General features: G+C 56.9%; 1 protein-coding gene across 8 annotated transcripts in view; it reads right to left on the reverse strand.

Moving 5' to 3' along the window:
• Positions 1-16,949, reverse strand: part of NRXN2 (neurexin 2) — a 117,038-nt gene that overhangs the window by 24,187 nt on the left and 75,902 nt on the right. For 5 of the 8 annotated variants that reach the window (XM_049892372.1, XM_049892380.1, XM_049892381.1 and 2 more), the window contains 3 exons: positions 11,661-11,842; positions 5,840-6,011; positions 1,567-1,656 (listed from right to left, as the gene is read on the reverse strand). In XM_049892372.1, the coding sequence (XP_049748329.1) occupies positions 1,567-1,656; positions 5,840-6,011; positions 11,661-11,842 (444 nt within the window). The remainder of the gene's footprint in view (positions 1-1,566; positions 1,657-5,839; positions 6,012-11,660; positions 11,843-16,949) is intronic. The other 3 variants (XM_049892373.1, XM_049892379.1, XM_049892375.1) reach the window with 1 other exon arrangement.

A 16,949-nucleotide genomic window follows, 5' to 3' on the forward strand; every position in this document is an offset into this window, starting at 1 on the left:
GATAAAATAATCCCTCCAAGAACGCCTGGCCCTTGTTCTCAATCGCTTTCCGGCCCCTGATGTCATCCGCGAGGTCAGCTGAGCTGAGCAAAAGTGAGCTATCCCTGTAGTACTAAGGGAAATGAGGCTCAGAGAATGGAGCGGTTTGTCCAAGGCCACACAAAAAGTGCGTTCCCATTCCACTTTGGGAAATGCTGAGCTAGCCCAATGCTTCAAGTCCTAGAAGAGGAAATAAGAGGCTTGAAGAGAAGGTGTGAGCACGTGGCTGGTGAGGGGCAGCTGGGGTTCCAATCCAAGTCTGAGCTCTTGCCTCTTCTAGACCACAAATCCCTCCAGCACTCCCCCCTTCATAAAAACGGCCTGTTCAGCTTTCCCCACCCTTGGGGTCACAAGTTGTCCTGGCCTCAGCCCAGGCTGCTCCCTTGGCCTCTGATTTGAGGGGGTGGGGTGGGTAATGGAGAGGAAGCCACATAACCTTAGCAAACTTGGTCCCTGTGGCCCCTGCCCCTGCCCCCACCCACCATGAACTCCTCAAAGGGTTAAAGTTCGCCCCGCTGGAGACAGCAGCCCAGCATGGCTGGGGGCTGTAGGTTTTAGCGATGTCCATTAGAGTCCCTTTAACTTTTTGTCCTGTTATGGATTTATCACATCTGGTTATCAGCACGTTTAGTCCCCGCTGGCCTGTGGGGGCTGGAGGTTACATTGGGGGTTTTAGTTGGGGAAGGCCCCAGTGGATATTTAAAAGCCAAGTTATCAGCTGGTTAAGTGGACGTTTAACAGTTCTACTTCCCCCCTAGAGTTTAGCCTTAGAGGTACAGAGCTCGCCCAGCCTCCAAAGGGAACAGGAGGACTGTGATGGCTTTGCCCTTGGCCCCCAACTTCCCTTGGTGGCAAGAAGCCTTCTCCCTCACCCCTGCAGCACTGGTGGGCCTCACGGCAGTCTACTCTGTCTTCCCCTGTGAGACCACCCCTTCCTCCTCCATCTCCCTTAGTTCTCTCCTCAACTTCTAAGAGGCCTTCTGGACCACAGCGGTCCATGCCAGAGACAGCGGCCCACAGGCAGCCTTTAGGGGCCTTTCCAGTAGGATCTGAGGCCCCATTCTTCTTTTCTCCCTAGATGACCCTGGTGCCACCTTTCTGTGCCTCCTTTGTCCCCTTCTTGCCCTCCCTGCTTGTCCAAAGTCTTCCTGCCTCGGAATGTTGTCCCTTTTCAAAGCCTCTGGGATGGGCCTCGGGCAGAGGGAACTGACCTGCTGACCCTAAGTTCCCAGCCTGCTCATAACCTACCAGCTCAGTGTGCCTGCGGGAGGTCCTGGGGTCAGGATCTCCTGGATGGTCCTAGCCTGAGAAGAGGGACTCTTCCTCTTCTAGGAACCCCACCCCCAAGTCGCCAAGCTAAAATGCACAGACCCTTGACCACAAATGGGAGGGGAGCCTTCTGGAAGGACAATTGTCCCTTTACCTGGGGGTGGGTGACGGGGAAGTCACGGATAGGGGAAGAGAGAGCTCTGTACCTTTAAGATAGTGTTTTTAAAGTTAATTAATTAATTAATTCTGATTAATTACCTTTGTCGAGCAGCCACTCATCAACTACTCGACCAAGCCGGTAGGGGATTCTCTGTCTAGCAATCGCCAGGCGCTCGTTATCAAAGTTTCCTTGGAAAAGTTTAGAAAGACAGTAGGTTTCTCAGGCAGCGAAGTCCAAAGGAGTTAGAAAAGTAATTATTCATTTCTCAGGAGTCTCAGAGTAAGCAGTAACATCCACGGAAAGAGGGGCCACGGTCCACCAAAGCCAAGACAAGAAAGGCTGGGTCCCTCCTTTGGCCCCAGCCCCCTCCCGAGGCTCCCCAGCCGGAGCCAGCCCCACCCTGGGGGCAGGAGCAACCCAAAGAAAAATTGAGAGGAAAAAAGAAGGAAAGAGAACTGAAAGAAAAGGCAGCTGGAAGGTCAAAGGTCAGAGGTTAAACAGGATTATCTGTGGTCAAACTGTTGAGGCCCCACTTAGGTCCCCATCCCAAAGTGGGGCACTGGGGCGGGAGGGGGGCATTTAGCAGGTTTAAGTCTGGGCCCAGCTGGTTACTGCGTTTAGAGGGCGGTTTAGAATTGGGGGCGGGTTAAGCGGGGTTTATGCGGCTTTTAGAGGGGTTACCCGGCACACGCATTTACCACTGAGATTTAAACTTCTCCGAGCATCTCCACTCCCTTTACTGCCATGCGGCTTCCAGCTTCCTTCCTTCCCCACCTCACACCACACCCTGACCAGTTCCACCTCAACACCTTGCCAAACCCCTCCGCTGCACTGACTGCGGCACTTCCTGCCTCTTGCCCTGCTCCCGGCACCCTTTCCGCCCTGGAGCCACTGCAGGTGACAACAGCTGAGGGCCTGGCTGGGGCCCACCACCACCCAGCAGCCCCCAGAGCCTCCCTGCACCACCTTCCCGCCTCAGCAGGCTGTCCCACAGCCCTCTGTGTGCTCCCCAGCTCACTTCTTCTCCCACCCCATCCTCCTCCCCAGTAACCTCCCTACAGGTGTCCCCTTCCTCCTCAGCCCTCGCCTACCTCTCTTCTCCCATCTCAGCTCCATTTCAAGCTCCTCAAACTACTCTGCTCACATCCAGGACCCCCATCCTCTCCTTTCTGCCCTCAGGAGCCAGCCCCAGCTCCCCGAGGCCCTCTCGCCCATCTTACTCACCCTACCAGCTCCCCATGGCTTTTCTCCTTCAGCTTCTCCAATTCCTAACCCTCACCCCTCTTCCAGTTCTGGGCTACCCATATGGATACCCACTTGTTCCTCTCTCCGCTGTCCTTTCCCCAGCCACTGGAGGGGCTGGGGAAGAGTGTGTGTGTGTGTGTGTGTGTGTGTGTATGCTCATGTGTACGGAAAGGGGGTTGTCAGTGTGCTCAGGAGTATCTGTGAGTCCTCCCTGCGTCCATGGGCTGTGGATGATCCCAGTTGGCAGCAGCAGAAATGGAAATGATTGTCTTTCAGGATCTGGACACTATCCCCATTGAAACCACTTACTCACTCTCCACTAACTCACTCCCATCCCCCACCCCATTCCCGCCAAGCTGTGTGCACCTGCCAGGGAGCTCTGGGCCTGGGTATGCCTAGATCTCCCTAGAGATTCAAGACACTCGTGTTTAAGCCAAAAATGGACGCTCGCTTGTTTATTCACTCAACAAACATTTGCTGAGTGCCTACTCTGTTCCTGGGGCTGAGCACTGAGGGTGGAAAGAGGAAAGCCTGGGCCTTGCCCACAAGGAGCTCAGTCAAGCAAGGGAGACCGGTGACCAGTGGTGTTATGTGTGCCATTACAGGTAGCACAGAACTCCCAACCCTAGGAAGCAGGGGGTGAAGGAGAGGTAAAGAGGAGTCAGGCCAGGAAGTGGGGAAGGGGACACACATGCAGGGCACACAGGCAGGAGGACAGGAGGCACTCAGGGAACTACGGGCACTGGGGTAGCTATGTGTGTGTGTGTGTCTATGTGAGTCCTAGGAGGAATGGAAGTGTGTACGTCTCCTTCATCAGTGGGAAGCTGAATATATAACAGTTCTAACAAAAGCTCTGTTTATTGAGCTTCTCCCCTACGCCATGCTGTTCTAGAGCTTTCCTTATATCATCTCATACTATCCCTATAAGGTGGGTGTTAGCCCCACCTGTCAGAGATGGGAATTGAGACTCAGAGGTTAGATGACGTGTCCAAGGTAATACAACTTGTCAGTAATAGATCCAAGACTAGAATCCAGGTCTGGCTGACTAGGACCCACAAGCTGTGTCCCTGTGTCCCCTAAAGTCTGACAAGCCCCAGTTTCTGGGCCGGTGCTTACTGCTAACCTGGCCTGTGGTAGTGGCTTGGAATGTGACTCAGCTCTTGTAAAGGACCTGCCCTCACAGGGCACGTAGGCAGCTACCAGCCCTCAGGCTACTCCGCTCTGCAGCTGGGGGGCACCCTGGCAGTCTGCCGAGGTCCTCTTCCCCAGCCAGGGGTCTCTGAGCAATGGAGAGCAGGTGTGACTCCCCTGACCCGGTCTCTGACCTGCTGGGCTCCAAGAGACAAAGCTCTGCACCTGGGTCCTGGCTTAGCATGGCGAGGCCTTCAGGTCCTCACGGTCCAGCCCTGTCCAGCATAGGTGCATGTCACCATGGCTACACAGGTTGACAGTATATATGCATTTAAGAGAGAAAAAGAAGTCCGATGCCCACGGGGCAATCACACCCACAGCCTGTCTGTGTCGGCAGCCGTGTATGACTGCGTAGGAGCAGGTGCATGTCTGAGTGACCTCACACATGCCCAGGACCTTGATGTGGGCAGGCACCCCTCTACAGGGCTGTTTTCTCATATGTCTGTCTGACCCTATGAATGTCTGCAGAGCTGTGTGTGTCTGGGGGTGGACATCATCCCCTTTATTCACTGAGGGAGCTGTGAGTCTCCATTCAGGGACTGCCCATGAATGTTTGAGCACTAAGCCTGTGTGGTTGTGAGCTGTGGGCTGGAACTGGCATCTTTAGTCCAGCAGAGGTGGGATGTGGACACCTGCCCCTTTCACTGTCCTTCTGCCCACACCCCTATCCATCAATGTGGCAGCTTCTCTGCCTCCACTTGGCCGTCTCTCCACCAGGAGACCCACTGAGGCAGGGACGCTCCCTCTGCTTCCCATCAGCCCCGTGTGTGTGACTGCAGCATCGCTGGCCTGTATCTCAGCATCTCTGTTTCTGCAGCTCTCACCTGCAGTGTTGCTATTTTCCCTCCTCTTTATCTCCTCACCGGGGCTCTTCCTCTCCCCTCCAGGCTCTCTCTACCCCTTCTCTCCCCGGCTGGGGCTGCATGTCAGTGGCTGCATATCTCCTGCATCAATCCTGGAGCTCCCCGTCTTTGCATATGTCTCGGTGACCATTGCCCTATCTCCCCAGTGCTCCCCTGTTCCTCTCACTCGGAGGCGCTTCTCTTCCCTGCCTCCCTCAGTATCTTGCAGTCTCTGCCTCCTCATGTCCCTCACGTCCTCATCCCCTTCCTTCTCTGGGCTCCTCAGACCTTGGCTGGTCCTCAGCTACCACTGCCTGCATTGCTGTGGCTCCCCACCAGGCTGTGAGGCCCCTGCCAGGCCCCCCTGTGCCCCAGATCCCAGCACAGGGCCTTAGGCCAAGAAGGTTGGCGGTGAAGGTTTGGTGAATGCATTTGACCCTATTTTTCATTCTTGTTGTCGCTTGTCTCTCTCTCTCTCCCCTTCACCATGTCCCTTACACCCCAAGACGCTGAGGCCTTTTTTTTCTGGGTCTCCTTCGCTACATTCTCCTTTTATCACGATCTGCTAATATGGGTTCTTGACTCGCTTTGTTTAAGGCCCTTGGTTCTTTTGATCTGTCCTTGGAAAGAGCCCTGCCTCCCTGCCAAGCCAGCATTGATGTTGCCTCCGGATTTTCTCTCCTTGTTTTCTGCCACCTCATTTCTATCTGTCCCTCCTTTCTGAATCTTTCCTCAATCGCGTCTAAGTCTCTTTACCTCTACCTTTCCTCTTCTCTTCCCCCCACGCCCCATCCCCATGCTGGACTCCGGCCCTGCGAGCCTCCTGGCTCAGCCCCTCACCCTACCTCCTAGCTAACGCGGACCCCGACTCCACCCCACCGCCTCAGTCCAGCTTTTGCAAATCCTGACTTTCCCTTTAGCCCCGCCCAGCGCTGGCCCCGCCCACAGCCCTCGCCCTTCCCGTAGCCCCGCCCCGCCGCCAGAAGCCTCTCCGCTTAGCTCCGCCCCAGGCCGGGCAGCGCTCCTATCAGGCGCTGTCGGCGCCGGCCCCGCCCCACCCGCCGCGCATCCTCCGCAGGCCCGCACCGCCTACCTGCCGGGTACCGCTCGTTGACCGGCCAGCTGTCCACCTGCAGCGTGGCGTTGCCGCCGCTTCGGGTGAAGCGCACCACGTGGTATTTGCCGTCGCTCACGATGGCGTTGGGCTCGTCGATGGTAATATCGTCCGTGCCTACGTTAAAGATCACCCCCACGGTGCCCTGGTCCTGAGGACAGGGAGGTGGAGGTCAGTGAGCAGAAGGAAGCAACCATCCGCTCCTGTAACTCCACCTATGACCACCGCTCGCCCAGCCCCGCGGCACTTGACAGCCTCACACGCCCATTTCCCAGGCCTGCCTTTATGGGACAGGTGGGTGGGGCAGGGCTGAGACCCCCTGTGCAGAGAGAGAGGATGTCGGGAGGCTCAGAGGGGAAGCCAGTGGGAGTGCAGAGCCTGGACCAGAGCCCCTTCCACACACCACACCAGACTCTTGCCTTTTCATTCATCTAGAACATTCACAAATATTTACAGAGCACTTACACTGTGCAAGGGCCACTGAGCCCAGGCCGGAGACAGGGAAGACCAGGGAGAAGGCAAGACCAACAGAGAAGTGTACAGAAGCTTAGGGAAGGTCACACACACCCTCAAGCTGCTGGCCCCTGCACCATCAGCACTGAGCAGCCCCAGAGGCTCCCACACTGGGCATCCCTATGCCTCTCCTGGCAGCCTGGAAGGCCTGAAGTAGGTCAGGCTCTTCGTGTGGGGGTGGGCCCTCTGAAGCCAGGGGGGCAGAGAGGTGGAGGGTCTGGGCTGTGTGTCTTCGAGGGTGCAGGCATTCGCAGGGGCAGAGAGGTGGAGGGTCTGGGCTGTGTGTCTTCGAGGGTGCAGGCATGGAGCAAGCAATGTTGGAGTGACTAAAGAAAGATAGGCATGGGGGCTGTGTGTGGGGTGTGGGATGGGGCTGGGGAGGGGCAAGTAGAGGAGAGACAGGGACTGAGGCACAGAGAAGGGAAATAAAGAGCCTCAGCGACCTCTGGGCCTGGGCCCCAGGCACTGGAAAGGACACCCTGCGTGTAGCAGTCTTCTGTGTAGAAGCGGCCACCCAGAAACCATCCCAGGAAGAGCCCCCTCATTGGCACTGGAGCAAGAGGGGGAGCTCCACTGAACCTCTAAGGTGGGTCAGACCCTGTGAGGGTGCTGATCTCAGGGACTCCTCATGTCATCCCTATTTTATTGAGGAGGAAACTGAGGCTCAGAGACGTTAAATAACACCCCCAAAATCTCACAGCCCATAAGAGAGGAGCCCCAGATTTGAACCCCACCTGACTCCACAGCCAGTGCTCTTTCTCCTTGCCCACTAGTCTGAGGAAATGTTGACCCTCGGAGCTGGGGGGTGATTTGAGAGGCCCCTAAGGCCAGCCTCCCTCCATCTCTACCAAGGGGTCTACAGAAGTTGGTGGAAGGGCCACTGGGCTCGAAACCTGAGGCCCACTGCATTCGTGCACACATGCCAGCAGCACTCTTGAACTGAGCCGTCTGGGTCCCCCGGACAATCCCCCTCTCCCCAGGCCCCTCCTCCCACACATGACAGATACACAGGCTGACTCAGCCCCCTTCAGTCACACACAGTCACAGGGGCCTAGCCCATCACAGAAACACACAACAGCCCCCAGGATCTTCCTGAAAGACTGCCCTAGCCTGGCCTAGGCATGAGGAACCATTCAGCTGCCACCACGTGCATCTAGTGTAGCTGAAAGGTTTGGTGATACTGGGGGTGGGGGCGGGGTGGCTCACAGATTGCGCAGAGAGCTAGGGGGCAGGGTGCACAGCTTTGGCTGACTGGGACACCCACATCCTATCCTTTTCCCCCATGGGTCCAGCTGTCCAGAACCTGGGAAAGCTCCCCTCCACCCATACATTGTTGTTGTGTGCCATTAAGTCAATTCCGACTCACAGTGACCCCAGGTGACAGAGTAGAGCTGTCCCACAGGGTTTTCAAGGGTGTAATCTTTATGGGAGCAGATCACCAGGTCTTTTGTCCCTCAGAGCGGCTGGTGGGTTCAAACCTCTGACCTTTCAGTTAGCGGCTGAGCACTTAACTCTTGTGCTACTCAGGCTCCTACCCATACATTAAAGCAGGGAAACTGAGGCCAGGCTTGCCTAACAAAGAGTATTAGCAAGCTCCACCTATCCACCACCCACAGACTGACAGCATCCCCAGAGAGACGATCATGTCTGCTCCCCACACGCATGAGGGAAGAGCCAATTTTCCTTGTTACTATTGTTAGTTATAATATCACCCAGAATAGCATCAGCCCCTTGGATGCCTTCCTCCCCACAGGCTCCACCCAGGGGTGGTGGTGGTGGCCCAGGGGCAGATGCAGCCTGGGATTGGGGCCAGAGAGGGCCGGTGAGCCAGGGGCTGGGAGGCGGACACCTGGGTTTCCTAGGAGGCAGCAGGGCTTGGTGCCGTGCACTCCGGGGGAGAGGCAACTCCCCAGAGCTGCTCCCGATGTGAAGTCAGTTGTCACTTCTGTTAAAGTCATTAATTCCTAATTCCCCAATTACCTCATTAGGCGGTGGTGGGGAGAACGCGGCCGCTCCTACAGCAAATAATTATGGGAGTCAAAATTAATTTGGCAAAGTGGAGCGACGCTTTATTAGAAACGTCAAATTGCTTTTCTCTTATTTTGCTGCCGCCTCCCCACTCTCTGAGAGCTGCTAAAGACGCTGCGTGGTGGGAGCTGATGTGTCATGGAGGGGGGAGCATGAGGGGAGGGGGGCTGGGGACTGCCCCCAAGGGGCTTCAGCTGTCTAGTGCCCAGTGCTCCCCTCAGAGCTGGTCTCTCTCATGGCTCACACACCTCCTCTGGGGCCTGCCACGCTTGCTGAACTCCCCCCATGCCAGGTCAGGTCTCCCCTCCTCCCCACCCTCTGCAGCACCCAGGCACCAGGCCTGTTCCTCCACAACCTGCACCAGGTGAGGCCTGTGAGCAACTGTTGGGAGGGAAAAGGAGGAAATCCCCTCCCCCTGCACCCTGCTCCCCTACCCTTTCTCCTCAGCACTGGGGGAGCCCTGTCCCCTAAATACACAGCTGTGGGCAAAGATACAGACACGCAACACACAGAGACACAGTCCAGGGGGACAACACGGGTGACCGTTATATTAGCTAGCACTTACTGAGCCTTCATACAGGTAAGGCACTGTCCCAGGGGCTTTGCATATAGTATCTCATTAAACCGCCCAGCACCCCCATGAAGTCTGTCCTGTTAGTATGCCACTATACTGACGAGGGCACTAAGGCCCAGAGAAGTTCGGTAACTGGCACAAAGACAGAGCAAGGGGGTGGCAGAGTTGGGATTCCAAATCAGGCCATGTGCTCCAAAGCCCTGTGGAGCCTCACACAACCGGGAAGAGAGGAGAAGCAGCCCTCACTTTCAGACAGACACAGGCAAACCCTGCCACATAGTCAAGTGGTTGAAACAACTGCAAATGGCACTCTGCATGGAGTTATGAAAATGGAGGTACACCCTCAGAGATCATGGGACAGACAGTCCCTCTCACGGTCACACCGTGACGACAGTCACACCCATCATTCCTGACACGTCCTCGTCACATACCCAGGCCCACGCTGTCATACACACTATCCCCTGCCACATTGTCTCTCACCCACAGGCCGTCACTCTCAGTTACAGACCCTGTCTGTTGCACTCACACACAGGCATGGAACTCCCAACCATCTCCTGAGGCCTGAGCAACTGTCTCGCCCGACACCTTTCACTCTGCACCCCTTCCTTACACGCATCCCACCTGGCCTCCCCCGCCCAGCACCCATCAGCTGCCACCTCCACTCTCTCTTCACACCTCCTTCCCCTCTCAGCCTCGGGGAGGCGTGTGCAAACATGGGACACGAAAAGCTGCTTCATAAAGAGGGGTCAGTAGCCACGTCCTCCTCAGGAGACATGAGATGAGGGAGGCCAGGCCCAAACCAACCAACCTTCCCCCTGGCTTCCTCTCTCCCCTCCCAATTCTGCCCTTCTTAGAGCCCAGCACTCCCCCGCCACCCTCTGTGACCTTCCCAGCACTCAGAGGCTGGCCACCCTGCTCAACACACAGCTTGAGGGATGAGAGCAGGGAGAGGAGGCGGCTGTGAGGGGCTGTACTTGTGGAGACAGAGTCTGAGGTCAGAGGCCAGGAGTTAAGACTGTAGGGAGGCGGCAGGGGAGAGGCCAAGACCAGAGACGAAATTGACCAAGGCCAGAGGTCACGGGGAAGGGTGTAAGGCAGGACCGGGGATGGGGGAAGGGGCCGCCTGCAGACTAGAGTTAACCCAGTTGCTGTTGAGTCAGTTCTGACTATCGTGACCCCATACTTGTCAGAGTGGAGCTATGCTTCACAGGGTTTTCAATGGCTAATTTTTTGGCAGTAGATCACCAGGCCTTTCTTCCAAGGTGCCTCTGGGTTGACTTGGACGGCCAACCTTTTGGTTAGCAGCACGGCGCTTAACTGTTTACGCCACCCAGGGACTCCCTGAAGACCAGAGTTAGACAGTATGAAAAACTGAGGCAAGGAGCAGCGGGTATAGCAGGAGGCCCCGGGTACGGCCCAGGCAGAGGCTAGGTCCGTGGTGAGGAGCTGGGCTGGGAAGGGACGGCAGGCCAAGGTGGGTGGGAGTGTGCGGCTAGGCCCAGTGGCTGGCCAGAGAAGCTAAAGGGAAGGCAGGGTAAGGGGGCTACCAGAAGGGCAAACGTCAGAGATCAAGAGCAGAGACGGGGCAGGACCTGAAGGCAAGATGGAGAAGCAAGTGTGGGCTGTCCTTGGGCAGAGGAGGTCCTAGGGGGTGGGGCAGGAAGGGGTGCAGGACACACTGGGCACCCTGGGGTGAGCGAGCAGGTGGCAGCCAAGGCAGTCACTAACGTGGAGACATCTTCTAAAGCTACGTAAGAATGGCCTGGGAAAATGCATAAGAGACCAAAACGTGTTAGTGGTTGCCAGGGGCGGGAATAGGGGAACAGGAGAGTCACTGCTTAAGAGGCGCTGAGTTTCTATTAATGGTGGGGGAATAATTTAGAAAAGGATAGTGGCCGTGATTGCACAACACGATGAGGGTAATCCGTCACCAAATTATACATGTAAAAAATTGCTGAACTGGTGTATGTTTTGTTAGATATATAGGAGCCCTGGTGGCACAGTGGTTAAGCGCTCGGCTGCTAACGGAAAGGTCAGCAGTTTGACCCCACCAGCCACTCCATGAGAGAAAGATGTGGCAGGCTCCTTACATAAAAATTACAGCCTTAGAAACCCTATGGGGCAGTTCTACTCTGTCCTATAGGGTCGCTATAGGTCAGAAACGACTCAAAGGCATCAGATTTGGTTGGGGATTTGGGAGGCCCTTGGCTTGGTTTCGGAAACCCTGGTGGCTTAGTAGTTAAGAGTTTGGCTGCTAACCAAAAGGTCGGCAGTTCAAATCCACCAGGCACTCCTTGGAAACCCTGTGGGGCAGTTCTACTCAGTCCTGTAGGGCCACCATGTGTCCAAATCGACTCCATGGCTGTGTGTTTGGTTTGGTTTTGGTTTTGGTTTGGTTTTGGCTAAGTTCCAGTAAGGTCAGAAGACAGATGGTCTCAGGGAGGGGGCAGGTATATTCAAATCAGATGGGTGGGCTCTGGGGTCTCCATGAGTGACTGGGAGGAAGACTGGGCCTCAGAAGTAGAACTACTTAGCCGGAAACTCCGGAATCAGGGGGCAGAGGTTTGGAGGGCTCCGCTTGAGGGAGAGATATGAGGTGAGCACTCCGTGGCAGTGAGTGGACTGAGCAGATTCCGGGGTCAGGGTGAGGCTCGAAGGTTGGGGTCCAGGGCCCGGGGTCCTTACAATGTGCAGCTGCAGATAGTCTCCCAGGCCAGAGGCGCTGTCCACCCGAACCAGCACAGCGTTCCGCTGATGGGTGCTGAAGCCCACGGCCAGGCGGTCCATCCTCGTGCTGGGCCGGTCATTGGGGGGCCATGTGTAGGTGATGAGCGCGCCCCCCTTCCCAAAGATGTATGTGGTCCCAGCTGCAGAGAGAAGGAGAGGGAGATCCAGCATCAGGAGGGTGAGATCAGCAGGTCAGCACTGGGACCCCAGGTCTGGGGTGTGGGGCTCCAGCTGTGAGACCCCCTGCAGCCCCCAGGCCCTGCCACACGAGGGAGCAGTTGGCCAACGGGTACCCGACAGAATCTGTGCACACACGCAGACAGATGTAGCTGCCTCATCAAGAATTCTAGCTTTAATTACAGCAAAACAGCGAGGTAATGGAGAGAGTGACAGAGAAAGAGCCCAGAGAGAGGCTGCAAGGAGGCCAGAAGGTGAGCGTGCTGTGGGCAGGAAGGACCCAGGGGGCCTGGGCCTGACCAGCTCCACTGCTCCCAGGGCTAGCAGAGGTGACTGATTGAAGGTGTGTGCTTCTCGGGAGCCAGAGCTAAGCAGGCACCAAGGAAAAAGGAGCCCCAGGCAATGGCGGGAGGCTGCGCAGGGGCTGCGTTCAGCTCTGACTCATAGTCCACAGGCGGTGGCCCCTCCAGCACCGTCCCCTACCCTGACTCCCTTCCAAGCCCCTGAAACCCTCCCGGTCCACTTGCCCAGGACTCCCTGCTTTCCCCTGGGGGGGGCTGCCTCCACCAGATGATGAAGCTGGGTCCCCAAGCAGGGGTGTCCTGGAGCCCTGCCCAGGAAGGAAGAGACAGACGAAGGGCGTGGTGGGGAGGGGGGAGATTGACAGCCAGAGGAGGAAGGAGGCAGAGAGACAGATGGACAGACAGGGACAGAGAGGGGTGTAGGTGAGAGAAAGCAGGAGAGTGGGAGCCAGAGACGAAGGCTCCCTCTCCCTGCCCTCCCCCACCCCACCCTCTCTCCCCCTCTCCCTCTCCTCCACGCCATCCGGCTGCCGGGGGCGGGTGTGAGGTCCCTAACAATCTCAGCTCCAAAATAAACCCCATTAGTCGCCATGTTCCCTCCTGTGGCTGACTGAGCTCCTTGGGGGTGGGGATGGGGGGCTGGTCACCCAGTTTCCAGGAAGGGAGGCTTGTCTGGGAGGCCTAGAGGACTGGGACTCTGGGGCCTCCAGCGGAAAAAAAGGGAAGAGAACTATCCTGCATTCTTTAGAACATAAATGGAGCAAATGAGATTCATAAAATGTTTAATTAAATAATTAGCCACTAACGACTCCTCTCAAAGCACTTCTTGCGGGGAGGGGGGTTCCAAGGAGGGTTACCCAGAGAGAAACAGAGAGGCAGATAGGGCCTGAGGGCAAAAGCCTGGAGCAGGCTGGGAGAAAGGCCTTGGGGATGGGAGAGCTCTGGAGTGGGACTAGAAGCCCGGGGTAGGGAGGCTGGGAGCTTGAGGGGCAGAATATCCTGGCTCTAGACAGAAACTTGATAACCATGATGGGGACCCAGCTGGTAACACTAGGGCCTGGTCTCTTCAAGAACCTGGGCATGTCTCCCCGCAGGGATTTGTCCCAGTTCGAGGGCAATCAAGGATAAGGGAACCCTGCCCCAGGGAGTTCCTAGACCCCAAAGGAGAGACAGACCCATGAGTGCTTGGAGGAAGCTACCATCTCATACCCCAGTGAAGAGCTGAGGAGAGTGAAGGCTGTTGCCTGGGTCCCAGAGAGGTAGTGAGGCCAGCAGGGGTCTGGGGGTGCAGAGCCATAAGCTCATCTGTCAGGCCCCGGAAGGATTAACTGCCAGGGTCTGCCACCTGCCCAGGTAGGACCAGAGAGGGAAGGCTGATAATCCAGGGGCAGGGTAAGCCAGAGAGAATGGCGGTGAAGCCTAATAACCCGGACATTGCCCCACGGCCTGCCGCTGGAGACACAGCCCCCAGCAGGCAGGGAAGCCAGCTGTACCCCTCATGTCTTGAATGTCCTCTTTACCTGGGGCCCTGGGAGGCACAGTGGTGAGAGCTGAACCCTCAGAATGGGGCCCCAGGAGAAGGGTGGAGAGCTGGGTGGGAGAGGGGTGCACGGTGTGAGCCGCAGCCCCACCTGTGTAAGGGTCACCTGCCAGGAAAGGGCAGGACAGAAAGCAGAAGATGGACAGACCTCGGCCCCTAACAGGCTCTTCACTCCCGACACTGCAGCACTCTGGAAAATCGGCTGTTTCCATGGCAACCGTAATACCCAGGGTCCTCCCTTCCCCTTCCACTCACAAGCTGCACGTCCAAATTTGGGGGTTGCAGAGGGCCAGGGGAATGGAGTTGCTGACTGTCCACCCACATCTCTTCCCTGGCCTCCCTGGCCATGGGCTACGGCCTCTTCTCCCTGGGGCTTCATGGGTCCAAATAGGGCTGGCATCAGGTTTCCTAGGCCTCAGACCAGCCGAAGGAAGACCCGGCCACCTGGAGCCTTCCCCTCTCAAATCGCCCAGGTGCAGGGAAAAGGAGGCCTTTTCTCTTCACCCCCCTCCCGCAGGGACCCAGCCCCACAGCACCCTGGAGGGGGCCCTATGTGCGCCCAGAGAGCACCTGGGGAGCAGGCAGGGACCAGAGCGAGCAAGGCGGGCGAGCTGTCCCAAGCACCAAGCCCACCAGACACATCCCGAAACCCCACACCCCCACCGAGAGACGACAGCCTCCCACAAAGACCGAGAGGGGCGAGGCAGACCCCCGACGGGAGCCCCAAGGCCCGCCAGAAACATGGCGGTGGGCACACAAAGGCGGGCATTCGCAGGCGGGCACGGAGCTCCCGGCGCAAGGGCAGCGGCTGGCCGGGCAGGACGGGGCGACACAGCCCAGCCCGCGGTGGTCGTGGACGGACGCAGGGCTGCCCGCCGGCCTCCCCAGCCCCGCGCCCCCAGCAGGCCCTGTTCGGCCAGGCCTCCCCCGGGATTTATTGCCCAGCTGCTTTTCCTGCAGCCAGTTTATTACGCTGGGCGCGCCTGTTAAAGCCTAAGGGCGTTTATGGCACTGTGGGGGGACCGGTGGAGAGACACTTCTTGGGCAGGAGAGGGAAGGATGAATGGTTTATTGGACTGGGGCGAGAGTAATCACCCTGGGGAGACATTGGTCTCCCCAGCTCCACCGCTCAAGCCGGAGGGCGCACAGGGCTCTGGAGGGAGGAGGCGGAGCGGGGGAGGAGCTCCCGCAGGCCCCGCCCCGCCGGCCGCGTTCCAGGGGCGCCTCCGCCTCTCACCCAGGCAAGCTGTTCTCCCCCCTGACCAACAGACTTCCCCCGCCAAGGCACGAGCCGGCCCTCTAGGGGACATGGGACCCAGGGCATCGCACCACATCTAGAACCTCGGGAGGTTCCGAAAAGGGTTCCAGGACAAGAGGGGGGCCTAAGCTACGTCCCAGGATGCTGCCCGAGGGTGGTCTAGACCAATTGGTCTTGACCTCCGTAGGAAACCTGTGGAAACCTGTGAGCTACACTGTGCATAATAGTTCAGGAAGCATATTCCCCAAGGCAAGAGAGCCTCTCTCCAGGCACAGGATGCCACAGGCCCAGGTGCCCAACACCCAAAGGCCCCAGAGTCAGCAGCTTCTGCCTGCATCCAACATAGTCCTCTCAATGCCTCCTAAACCCAGAAATACACTGATCCAGTAAAACACCCTACAAGATTAAAAAAAAGACTCTTTAAATACCCTGCATAATGACGAATCTGCCATACAGTTCCCACATACCCGCATCCTCGAAAAAACACCAAGCAACAATTAATAATGGCTATCTAACCCTAACCCAGACCCAAACAACATAACCATCCTGTACAAAAACCACCCATGCAGTGATGCCCCTGTGGTCAAAAATACATGCGCAGGCCCTCTTCATCCCTGTGTCCCTGCAGAGTCAGAAACCATGATCAAACCCTCTTGGTAAATCTAGAATCATGAGAGGATAAAAGGTCCCGCACAATCCAGAAAAGCCTCTGTCCAAGGTGGCCACAGCCCACACCAGCTCTTTGTAGATGGACTCTCACACCCAGACAGGGGATCTCCGTGGGTCCAGATCCCTGGGCTCAGCTCTCTTTTATCTAGAATCCCAGAACAATAACCCCCCACTTCTTAACCCAAACGTTCTCGGCTATAAACCATGCAGTCAAAACTCCAAGGTAACACACCCATATCCAGAAGTAAAATAAATATCAGTCGCCTTTAATAGCAGAGGTATTACATCCAGAACCCCTGGAAGCTACTGATTCAGAATGGGGCTGAGACTGACCCCTCCAGTCCTGGCTTCAGAGGGTACCAGAAGTGAAGGTGGGGGCTCGAAGAGTCCTCAAGGACTCTGAAACCAGAATTGAGGTCAAGGACCAGGAAGCTGTCACTCCCTTAGCCCATTTTTAGGACCCAGGTGTGCTGGTCCTCCCAGGCCCTAGACCAACATCAGGTGAAGGAGTGTCAATAGTGTCTGGCAGGTTAGTGGGAATATCATGTGACAGGAGGGGCTGGGGGATGGAAGGGTGAAGGGGAAAAGTGTGAAGAGAAGGAGGGAAGGAAAGCAAGGAGAAACGCAGGGAGAACCCAAGAGAAAGGAAGTGGAGAAACAGATGCAGAAAGAAGAGAGGTGCCCTTACATGGGGCATGCTAGGGAGACACTGGGACAGAGAGGAAGCCTGGCTAGAAAGGCCTCTCAAGCTGGCCTGGTCTTCCAGCCAAGCATGGGATCCCAAAGGAGCTTGTTCTTTTAGCTCCTCCCATGGCTAAGGTGAGCAGAGGTGGGGTCCAGCCAGGACGGATGGCCTCCTCCTTATTCTTCTATCTTTCCTTTGACTCCTTTCCTTCCTCTCACCTCCCTCACCCTTCACATGCTCCTCTGCCCCATGTCCCACACCACCTCTGTCACTGTCCTGCAGTATCCTCCAGCCCCAGCTCTATTTCCATGTGGCACTGGGCAGTCATTGGCCCTCTCTTGCACTGTTTTTCTCCTCTGCACAGCAGGGGGCTGGCCATCTCTGAGGCAATCCCAATGCCAAAATTCCTTCCATAGGTTCCTGCCTGCCCCCATATTCTCTCCTCCATTTTCTTTTCCTTTCCCCAGCTCTTTTCATCCAGCTCCTTCAGCGAACCTTCCTCTGGCTCCAGCTCCCAGGTCTTCCTTCCACCCTACTGTCTTCCCTGGGCTAGCTCCTCTCTCCTTCCCCTCCCTCTTTCACCTCTTCTCCTCCCCACCCCACATGCCTCTCCCCC

Source organism: Elephas maximus, chromosome 7, assembly GCF_024166365.1.
Source record: "Elephas maximus indicus isolate mEleMax1 chromosome 7, mEleMax1 primary haplotype, whole genome shotgun sequence".
In the NCBI taxonomy this organism is placed as follows: domain Eukaryota; kingdom Metazoa; phylum Chordata; class Mammalia; order Proboscidea; family Elephantidae; genus Elephas; species Elephas maximus.